Source organism: Oncorhynchus masou, chromosome 32 (genome assembly GCF_036934945.1).
Source record: "Oncorhynchus masou masou isolate Uvic2021 chromosome 32, UVic_Omas_1.1, whole genome shotgun sequence".
In the NCBI taxonomy this organism is placed as follows: domain Eukaryota; kingdom Metazoa; phylum Chordata; class Actinopteri; order Salmoniformes; family Salmonidae; genus Oncorhynchus; species Oncorhynchus masou.
In genome coordinates, this window is record NC_088243.1 from 7,008,834 (window position 1) to 7,019,847 (window position 11,014).

The 11,014-nt window shown below is 51.5% G+C and overlaps 1 protein-coding gene across 1 annotated transcript in view; it reads right to left on the reverse strand.

The window, feature by feature from the left end:
- Nucleotides 1-686: 686 nt before the first annotated feature.
- The window catches only part of LOC135526887 (retinitis pigmentosa 1-like 1 protein), an 18,391-nt gene continuing 8,063 nt past the window's right edge, over nucleotides 687-11,014 (reverse strand). The window contains 11 exon segments of the mRNA XM_064955554.1: nucleotides 687-2,168; nucleotides 2,507-2,571; nucleotides 2,574-2,700; nucleotides 2,832-3,163; nucleotides 3,569-3,842; nucleotides 4,134-4,206; nucleotides 4,318-6,335; nucleotides 6,338-6,359; nucleotides 6,430-9,718; nucleotides 9,775-10,600; nucleotides 10,743-11,014. The exon segment at nucleotides 10,743-11,014 is cut by the window's right edge and continues 54 nt beyond it. Of these exon segments, the coding sequence (XP_064811626.1) occupies nucleotides 687-2,168; nucleotides 2,507-2,571; nucleotides 2,574-2,700; nucleotides 2,832-3,163; nucleotides 3,569-3,842; nucleotides 4,134-4,206; nucleotides 4,318-6,335; nucleotides 6,338-6,359; nucleotides 6,430-9,718; nucleotides 9,775-10,600; nucleotides 10,743-11,014 (8,780 nt within the window).

Consider the following 11,014-nt stretch of genomic DNA (forward strand, 5'->3'; position numbering starts at 1 on the left):
TAATTTGTTTTTTGAATTATACAAATGTACATTTCACATGATATCTTATATCATATCGTACAATACCATGATTGTTCCAAGTTTCAGTTAAACCCTTCTATTAAAATAACGAGTATATGCCACTCTGAAACCTGTGCATTACCTCCCATATAGACATTCCTAACTCAGAGAGGAGATTATATAAAGTGCTTTCTGTAACTCAGTCTGCCCTGTGAGGGTTACAGATCTAGGACGTCCAGTTCTATGTCCTGTGAGGGTTACAGATCTAGGACGTCCAGTTCTATGTCCTGTGAGGGTTACAGATCTAGGACGTCCAGTTCTATGCCCTGTGAGGGTTACAGATCTAGGACGTCCAGTTCTATGTCCTGTGAGGGTTACAGATCTAGGACGTCCAGTTCTATGTCCTGTGAGGGTTACAGATCTAGGACGTCCAGTTCTATGTCCTGTGAGGGTTACAGATCTAGGACGTCCAGTTCTATGCCCTGTGAGGGTTACAGATCTAGGACGTCCAGTTCTATGTCCTGTGAGGGTTACAGATCTAGGACGTCCAGTTCTATGTCCTGTGAGGGTTACAGATCTAGGACGTCCAGTTCTATGTCCTGTGAGGGTTACAGATCTAGGACGTCCAGTTCTATGTCCTGTGAGGGTTACAGATCTAGGACGTCCAGTTCTATGTCCTGTGAGGGTTACAGATCTAGGACGTCCAGTTCTATGTCGTTCTCTTTTGGTTTCCTGCGTTTGGTTCTGGCTGGAGATCGGCTCCTCCTCTGGCCTTTCCCCCCTGACCCTTCCCCCGCAGATGCCATCTGGTGTCCATCAGAGACAGTTTCATTGGGCTCTATCAGGGTTAAGGAGCACATTTGTGAAACTGGGTCTGATGCCCTGGGCTCCGGGTCTGTGTTCTCCATTGATCCTTGCTGGGACTCCACAGAGGTTCTGGTCATCTGGTGGATCAGAGCGATTTCTTTATTTCCCTCCGTCTCCTCACCCTCCTCGTTTTCAGGATTAAATTCCGCCACAGCATTCAACTGCACCTCCTCCTCTCCTCCTGTTTCTCCCTCTCCCCCTGTCTCTCCCTCTCCCCCTGTCTCTCCCTCTCCTCCTGTTTCTCCCTCTCCCCCTGTCTCTCCCTCTCCTCCTGTTTCTCCCTCTCCCCCTGTCTCTCCCGCTACTCCGGTCTCCTCCTCTCCTCCTGTCTCTCCCTCTCCCCCTGTCTCTCCCGCTACTCCGGTCTCCTCCTCTCCTCCTGTCTCTCCCTCTCCCCCTGTCTCTCCCGCTACTCCGGTCTCCTCCTCTCCTCCTGTTTCTCCCTCTCCCCCTGTCTCTCCCGCTACTCCGGTCTCCTCCTCTCCCCCTGTCTCTCCCTCTCCCCCTGTCTCTCCCTCTCCCCCTGTCTCTCCCTCTCCCCCTGTCTCTCCCGCTACTCCGGTCTCTTCATCTCCTGCAGCTTCCTCCTGATCTCCTGCTTCATCTCCACCAGCTTTTTCCTGATCTCCTGCTTCAGCTTCCCCTGCTTCTTCCTCCTCCCCTTCTACTAACTCCTCCCCCTCTCCAGTCTCCGCCCCCTCCACACCATCTTCTCCTGCACTTTCACACCCCGTCTCTCCTTCCCCTGCCTCCTCCTCCTCATCCTCAGTTCCCTCTACCACTCCATCCTCCTCCTGTTCTTCAGCCCCTATCTCCTCAGCTATTTCCTCCTCTACTTCACCCATCCGAGACTCAGCTCCGTGACTCTCCTGTCCCTCCTCCTCTCCCTCCTCTCCCCCAGTCACTCCTTCCTCTTCCTTCTCAGAGATATCTTCCTCTATAACAGTTGGTATAATATCCTCCTTTGTCTCCTCCTCTTCCTCGTCTTCGTGTACCACCTCTAGATTCCCAACCTGTTCCTCCTCCTCCTCCTCTTCCAGTTTGTCATTATTCTTCCCCTCCGTGGGGCTAGGGGGCGCTGGAGACTCTGGGTCTTTCTTCATCTGCAGGATCTTACGCAGATCAAACGCCATCATCACCGGCGCCTTGGCAACCACAGCCTCCATTTTGATTGCCTTGTCCTCCGCCTTTTTCTGTATGCAGGCGTCGCAGGGACAGTACTCGTCCTCACTGCGCTGGTCGCTAACATCGCCTGAACCCTGCTCTCCATCACTCTCGTTTACCGACTGGACCTTCATGACCTTTAAAGCAAAGTCAAACTTTATTAGGAGTGTATTTAAAATAAAACAATAGAGTCTACAGTTGACAATAAAGTAGGAATTAAACACTATGTATTAAATGGATAGTGCAAGATTTTTCTACTTACCCAGAATAAGATGTAGGAAGTTGCTAACTAGCATTAATGAAATTGCTAACTAGCGTTAGCGAAATTGCTAACAAGCATTAGCGCAATGAATGGAATTCTTGGGGATCAGCATGCCAGCATTCATTGTGCATTCACTGCCAAAATATCTATAAAGTTACTAAAAGTTTGTTTTAAAGCTGTTCAAATAAAATATCACTAACTGGCCCCTCTCACCTTCAACCTCCGCCTCCTCTGGTCTGTTATGGTTGACTCCCGGGACATGTCAGGGGGTCGCGGCCCCGGCCTGCCCGTCCCCGAATCTTCCTCAGTTCACGATCAATGCTCATCTGGATCCTCTTCTTCACCTCATCTCTCAGCTCAGTGATCATAGTGTCCAACATCACACTGTTGTCTAGGTCCCAACGCACCTTCACAAACACAACAGTATTATCCAGATTATTTATAAAAAAATACATATATTTATGATTTTCATGATGATGATTATTATTAACGCTGTTGTGTTTGTTGTTGTGGTTTTTTATTGTTGTTGTATCAGTACCTTTAACTCGGCCATGGCGTCCACGTAGTGGGTCATGAACTGTTTCTCCAGCTTCTTCAGCAGGTTGAGAACCCAGACCGGGTCAGGGTCCTGGGAGACACGCTTGGTGAGCAGCGCTTGTTGGACTGACGGGGGTGTCCCTGAGTTGGGGGTGTCCTCAGGGGTGTCCTCCGGGGTGTCTGTCTCTGTGTCAGTGGGGGATTTGTAGGCTGTGCTGTCTGAAGAGGATGGGCTCCCTGGGGTTTTGAGTCTCTCAAGGGTCTGCAGCATCTCACCTGTCCCTGGGGGCGACTCATCCTCCCCTGGGCTGCTCCGCACTTGGCTGGCGATGTCTGGGGTAGCCGCGTCTGAAAGCAGCTCTGCTGATGTTGCTTCCTCTCCATATGTCACTCCCTCTCCTCCTCCATCTGTCTCTCCCTCTCCTCCTCCATCTATCTCTCCCTCTCCTCCTCCACCTGTCTCTCCCTCTCCTCCTCCATCTGTCTCTCCCTCTCCTCCTCCATCTATCTCTCCCTCTCCTCCTCCATCTGTCTCTCCCTCTCCTCCTCCATCTATCTCTCCCTCTCCTCCTCCATCTATCTCTCCCTCTCCTCCTCCACCTGTCTCTCCCTCTCCTCCTCCATCTGTCTCTCCCTCTCTTCCTCCGTCTGTCTCCCCCTCTCCTCCTCCTTCCCCTCCTCCCTTCGCTATGAGAGTGATGAAACCCCCTGTTTCATCTGTTCTGGTCTTCCCAGAACCCCCAGACCCTGCTGAGCCGCTGCTCAGGTCCACACCAGAATCTTTTAGCTTCTCCTTCTCCTCTGTCTCTCCCTCCTCCTTCCTCTTCTCGAGGTCGGGCTTAGACAGCCACAGTGACTCTAGTATATCCATGACCTCTTGGTACCGCTGATCCCGGTCAGGGCCTGGGGCTGCAGCTGGAGAAGGGGGCGGGTCGATGAGCTGCAGCTGGGCCAGACAGTCCAGCAGACCTTTAGCAGAGGAGCTCAGTCTGCGTCCGTACACTGGACTTATCTGGAGTAAAGAGACGCGAGAAATAAGAATTAGGAAAACTGTAAATCATATCAACAAAAGTATTTTATTCTCCCCCTGAAAGTCACACAAACCATGTGAATATGACAATAAAAGTTTGCAAATAATAACAGTTATTAGTATGCAATATATAAGTAAAACTATACTGTAACGTATATTACCCTATGAGTAAAATACATGTAAGTTAAAAGACATTGAAAATATCTGTTTTTAACATCTTATGCTCACTGGGAAGTAAAAGTATGTAAGTAAAAGTCTAGAAACAGGAAATACCTCGGGAAGGGAGCTGCATCGGCCCAGTGTAGGGTTCAGTAAAACCTTCATTACTGTCACAGATGAGTGGCAGCTGCAAAGCAGCTCTGACTCTCTACTGAGGAACAGGTGGCGATGACAAGGAGAACTGATGTCATTGTTGGGCAGGGCTGGGTCAGGGCAGCAGTCAGCACACTCAGAGCACTCTCTCTCCTCTTCTTCTTCATCTTTCTTCTCCTTCTCCCCCGCTGCTGCTTCCTCCTCCTCCTCTCCACTCTCTTCCTCCTCCTCTTCCACCTCTCCCTCTTCCTCTGGTTGCCGGGCAGCCTTCTTTACTTCCTCATCCTGTTGTCCTGTTTCAGCCGTGTTCTCCTGCTCCTCTTCCTCTTCTTGTTGTCCTGTTTCAGCCGTGTTCTCCTGCTCCTCTTCCTCTTCTTGTTGTCCTGTTTCAGCCGTGTTCTCCTGCTCCTCTTCCTCTTCCTGTTGTCCTGTTTCAGCCATGTTCTCCTGCTCCTCTTCCTCTTCTTGTTGTCCTGTTTCAGCCATGTTCTCCTGCTCCTCTTCCTCTTCTTGTTGTCCTGTTTCAGCCGTGTTCTCCTGCTCCTCTTCCTCTTCTTGTTGTCCTGTTTCAGCCGTGTTCTCCTGCTCCTCTTCCTCTTCTTGTTGTCCTGTTTCAGCCATGTTCTCCTGCTCCTCTTCCTCTTCTTGTTGTCCTGTTTCAGCCATGTTCTCCTGCTCCTCTTCCTCTTCTTGTTGTCCTGTTTCAGCCGTGTTCTCCTGCTCCTCTTCCTCTTCTTGTTGTCCTGTTTCAGCCGTGTTCTCCTGCTCCTCTTCCTCTTCTTGTTGTCCTGTTTCAGCCGTGTTCTCCTGCTCCTCTTCCTCTTCTTGTTGTCCTGTTTCAGCCGTGTTCTCCTGCTCCTCTTCCTCTTCTTGTTGTCCTGTTTCAGCCGTGTTCTCCTGCTCCTCTTCCTCTTCCTGTTGTCCTGTTTCAGCAGTGTTCTCCTGCTCCTCTTCCTCTTCTTGTTGTCCTGTTTCAGCCGTGTTCTCCTGCTCCTCTTCCTCTTCTTGTTGTCCTGTTTCAGCCGTGTTCTCCTGCTCCTCTTCCTCTTCCTGTTGTCCTGTTTCAGCCGTGTTCTCCTGCTCCTCTTCCTCTTCTTGTTGTCCTGTTTCAGCCATGTTCTCCTGCTCCTCTTCCTCTTCTTGTTGTCCTGCTTCAGCCGTGTTCTCCTGCTCCTCTTCCTCTTCTTGTTGTCCTGTTTCAGCCATGTTCTCCTGCTCCTCTTCCTCTTCTTGTTGTCCTGCTTCAGCCGTGTTCTCCTGCTCCTCTTCCTCTTCTTGTTGTCCTGTTTCAGCCGTGTTCTCCTGCTCCTCTTCCTCTTCTTGTTGTCCTGTTTCAGCCGTGTTCTCCTGCTCCTCTTCCTCTTCTTGTTGTCCTGTTTCAGCCGTGTTCTCCTGCTCCTCTTCCTCTTCTTGTTGTCCTGCTTCAGCCGTGTTCTCCTGCTCCTCTTCCTCTTCTTGTTGTCCTGTTTCAGCCGTGTTCTCCTGCTCCTCTTCCTCTTCTTGTTGTCCTGTTTCAGCCGTGTTCTCCTGCTCCTCTTCCTCTTCTTGTTGTCCTGTTTCAGCCGTGTTCTCCTGCTCCTCTTCCTCTTCTTGTTGTCCTGTTTCAGCCATGTTCTCCTGCTCCTCTTCCTCTTCTTGTTGTCCTGTTTCAGCCATGTTCTCCTGCTCCTCTTCCTCTTCTTGTTGTCCTGCTTCAGCCGTGTTCTCCTGCTCCTCTTCCTCTTCTTGTTGTCCTGTTTCAGCCGTGTTCTCCTGCTCCATCTCTGTAGTTTCAATCGGTTCTCGTTTCTCCTCAGTCTCCTCTCCTCCTTGTCCCTCTGTTTCCCCTCCTTTCTCATCTCCTTCCTCTCTTTTTACTTCTGTCTCTTCAATTCCCTCGTTCATCTCATCTTCAGGGTTATCCATGCCGCTGTCAGCAGGGATGCCTCTCAGCCAATCACTGACAATGTCATTGGGTGAGGTTTTTGGCAGACAGAGGGGACCCAGCTCCTCTAGCTCTGCCTCTTCCTGTTTGAGCTTCCTCATCCTCTGGCTACTCCCACTCTTCCCACTCTTCCCACTATCAGGGATTCTAACCTTTGACCCTGCAGGGCTGGAGAGGTGCGAGGCGGCCATGTTCCCCCTGAGCAGGTCAGCTGCAGACAGGGACTGGGAGAGGAGGCTATCGCTGACGCTGGCCGTACCCAGCTGGATGGCGGGTCTGGAGCCCTCAGAGAGATTGGAGGACTGGGAGGTAGGGTTTCCCGCTTGGGCCGACTTTGGCTTGGAATTCCCTTTTATCCCAATCTTATCCGTTTTGGAGGTTTTCACGGAGTGAACGCTGCCCGTGTCACTCTGAGCTTTGACCCTGTGACCTTTCACTTGCATGAAGGAGGCCCTTGTCTCTGGCATCTCATCGTCCTCGCTGGCCTTCTGAACTTTCACCTTTGACCTGGTGGAGCGGGCGAAGGAAGCCGCTCTTGAGTCTCCTCCTGCTTTAGCAGGGCTCTTAGAATGTACGCTGGGAGCTTTCTTCTCTGTGACATGATCTCTGACATCATCACCTCTGTGTGCAGCCGTGCTGGCAGGTCGGCTCGTGGCATGACTTTGAGACTCCTCTTTGGTCTCGGTGGTGGCAGGCGGTGTCTGATTGGTGGATTTAGCATTGGCCTGTGATGCTGTGGAGAGGGGTCTGGTGGTGGAGGAATCTGCGTTTCTTTTGGGTTTTGTGCTCATTGCAGATTTCCCACTGCCTGTCTCAAGGTCATTTCCTGTAGTGCTGGGGGCAGGTCTAACACCTCTCTCACCTCTCTCTTTTTTCAGGTGCAGAAATGTACTTCTGTTACTACCATTAGACGTATGAGATGTACTGGACTTAGCTGAGATGTGAGATTTAGCCGACATGGCGCTAGCTGGTCTCTCCTCTGTTTTCTCTCCCTCCCTTTCAACCCCGGTTGTTTCAATGGCAGGGACGTCTCCTGTTTTAGGTGCCGGAGAGACCGCTCTAGCACTTCCACTATTACAGGTGGACTTGTGAGATCTGCTGGACATTGCTGAAGCATTATAGTTTGTCGACATGGCACTCGCTGGTCTCTCTGTCCCGTCTCCCTTCTCGTCCCTTCCGGTGGTCTCATTAACATCAGCTTGTTCTGCAGTTGGAGTTTCAGCCCTCCTACCACTGGATGACTTATGAGATCTGTTGGTCTTGACAGAGACGGTGGATTTGTCTCTCCGTTCTTTTCCACCTGTCGTCTTGATAGCAGGAACATCTTGAGCCACTGGAGAGACTGCTCTACTACTTCCATTACAGGTGGGCCTGTTGGACTTGCGGGACATTGCTGAAGCGTTAGATTTAGCTGACATGACACTGTCTGCTCTCTCTTTCTCCTCTCCGACCTTGTCTCTTCCTGTTGTTTCAATAACAGGGACATCGGCTGGTTGAGATCTTTGACTCTCAGCCCTCCTGCTGCAGGTAGATTTATGAGACCTGCTGGACTTGACTGAAGCACTGGTTTTAGCTGAGATGGCGCTCGGCGGTCTCTCCTCTGTGTCTCCAGCAGCAGTTGTATCGTCAACCGTCTCCTCTCCCCCTGTCGTCGTAATAACAGGGATGTCTTTAGTCCCCGGAGTCTCAGCCCTGACATTCCTACTGCAGGTAGACTTGAGGGACCTGCTGGACTTTGACGTGGCACTTGCTGCTCTCTTCTCTCCCTCATCATCTCCAGTAGATTCAGGCTCAGTCGCTGGCACCTCTGGTGAGTTGGAGGAAGGGCCCCGTTCTGCTTTGCTGCAGGTAGACTTGTGAGATATGCTGGATTGCACTGAGGCATTATTGTTATCCAAAATGGCGCTCGCTGGTCTCTCCTCTGTTTCTCCGGCAGCAGCAGTAGCAGACCCATTCTCATCTCCCTCTGTTGTTTCAATAGCAGGGATGTCTTTAGCAACAGGTGTCTCAGCCTTAACACTCCTACTACAGGTAGACTTGTGAGACCTGCTGGATTTCACTGAGGCATTATTGTTATCCAAAATGGCGCCTGCTGGTCTCTCCTCTGTTTCTCCGGCAGCAGCAGTAGCAGACCCATTCTCATCTCCCTCTGTTGTTTCAATAGCAGGGATGTCTTTAGCAACAGGTGTCCTAACACTCCTACTACAGGTAGACTTGTGAGACCTGCTAGATCTGACAGAAGCACTGGTTTTAGCTGACAATGCACTCGCTGTCTTCTCTTCCTCTGTTTTCTCCTCTGGATCGTTGACAGGAGTTTGACATGCGGCTGGCTTCGGAGAGGCAGCTTTACAGGCAGACTTGTGGGTCCTGCTGAACTTGATAGAAGCCCTCGTTTTAGCTGATATGGCTCTTGCTTCTCTCTCCTCTCCCTCATCATCTCCTGTAGACTTACAAGACCTACGGGACTTTGCTGAAGCATTGGTTTTAGCTGACAATGTACCCGCTGCATCCCCGTCTGCTGGATCGTTGACGAGAGTTTCACTCGCTGCTGGTTTTGGAGAAACAACTCTAATACTCCTACTGCAGGTTGACTTATGAGACCTGCTGGACTTGGCTGAGAGGTTAGATTTAACAGACGTGGAGATCGTTGCTCTCTCCTCTCCCTCATCCTCTCCAGTAGGTTCAGGTTCAGTAGCTGGTACCTCTGGTGAGTTGGCGGAAAGGACCTGTTCTGCTTTGCTGCAGGTAGACTTACAGGACCTACGAGACTTTGCTGAGAGGTTAGATCTAACAGACATGGAGCTCTCTAACCTCTCCTCTGTTTTCTCGCCCACTTCTTCCTCTTCACCTTCACCTGTTGTCTCATTAGCAGTGGCTTCAGGTGTTTCAGAGCTGGCAGCATTATGACTTTTGGTAGACTTATGGGATCTGCTGGAATTTGCTGAAGTGTTAGTTTTAGCTGACATGACACTGGCTCCTCTCTCCTCTGTCTCCGCTGCTCCTGTATCCTCGGCGACGTCTGGTTCTGATCTGGGAGACGATGCCCTCTCTGAAGCTTTGGTGGACCCATCTGCGTTGCTACAGGTAGATGTATGAGATCTGCTGGACTTGGCCGAGAGATTAGATGTAACTGACATAATGCTTGCTGCTCTCTGCTCCCCTCCATCTTCTACCTCTCCCTCTTTCACTTCTCGCTCCATCGGTTCTTCCATTTGTTCCTCCATGTCTGCGAGGGATTCTGAAGCCTTAGACTTCTGGGAGGTTCTGGAGGTCCTGCCCTTGACTGAAGAGAAGGATTTGGCTGAGAGGACACTGGCTGCTCTCTCGTCTTTCTCCCCTTCCTCTATTTTCTCTCCAATCTCTACCTCTCCCTCCTTCCCTGTATCCTCTCCCTCCGTCCCTGTATCTTCTCCCTCCTCGGGCAGAGACATGTGTGACATCAGGCTGGCTGCTCGGCCCTCTTGGTAGAAGTGGGTACAGTTGGACTTGTTGGTCCTCTGACAAAATCCACACTCATCTGAGCCACCTGAGAGTCCTCTCCCTGACCTCTCCTCCTCCTCTTCTTCTTGAGATCGTTTTGACGTATGTGACTTCTGTGAGTGGCAGGACACAGGGTCGTAACCTTGGTCACACCCCCCACAGTGAGAACATACACTGGAGCCTATAGACCCCACTGACCCAATGGACCCCCTGAGCCACCGGAGACGCTGACTGCCCTCTTCCCACCCTGCTCAGCTTCATCATCTCCCTCCTCTGGAGCCACAGGGATCCTGATTCTATTGGAGGGAGATCTGGATCCGTGGGAAACTTGGCTGGCCTTCGACAACGAGCTGTCCACTCTCTCCTCGTCGGCCTTAGGGGTGACTTCTCCTCTGCAGCAGGAGCACGAGTTACTAGAACGCCGGGAGGAGGGTTTGCTCCCCCTCTCCTCTCCCTGTAGGGCAGGGGTGTGTTTTCTGCTCCTGGAGGAAGTAGACATAGGTCTGGGAGGCTGTGGGGTCAAGGGGAGGGCTTGTGGGGGGTCGTTGCTATGGCAGCAGCGTGAGACGCTGGGAGGGAGGTCATCCACATCGTCCTGAAGTGCTTGGAGCACATGGGAGGAGCTAGACAGAGGACGCTCCTCCCCCTGGTTGTCTGTGGCACCAAGGTTAAGCTCGCTGTGGCTGCAGCTGCTGCTGACTGTACACACCTCCACCATTCCATGGACAACCCTTCCGAGCTCTGAGCACTCCCTGTGGGTCGCACGCCTCCTCACCAACCTGCTGGAGCGGCAGGAGGAGGAGGAGCTTGAGGAGTGGGTGTGCCTAACCCTGGAGTGTGAGTGCTTAGAAGTCTGGATGTGGGCGGGGTTCTCCCAAAGGTCATACTCCTGTCTCTGGAAGCAGCAGGCATAATGTGACTGTGGCTCCTCCAGGGAGCGCTGTGGAGGCTTGGGGGTGTAGTTGGCAGCTTCAACAACACAGGAGGCGGAGTCAGGGTCTGAGCAGCTTTCTGATTGACCTTGCTGCAGGAAACAACGATAGCAATAGATTTTATTTGTAAAGCAAATTTCATACACGCAGCAGTTTACTGAACAAATAAAAATATATATTACAAAACTAGAGTAATATAAAACAACAAAAACAAAAAGGCATATCAAAGTGAACCTGTAGGAAGCAGGGCGGGGCTTCCCTGAGGGGACAGCAGTCATTGGTCAGAGAGTCAGGGGGAGACTTCTTAATCTCTGTGGACCACTGGAGCCTCTCGTCGTTATGGAGACGAAACCGCACCCTCATCTCTACAGACAGGCTGCCGTCTTTGTTCACCAGTACCCGCTTCTCTATGTCATCGTTAAGCACCGCCTCCTTGCCACCTTGGCTGCTGAGGCCATTAGGGTAGGACTTGTCAGAGGACAGAGAGAAGCGGGTGGAGCGGTTGG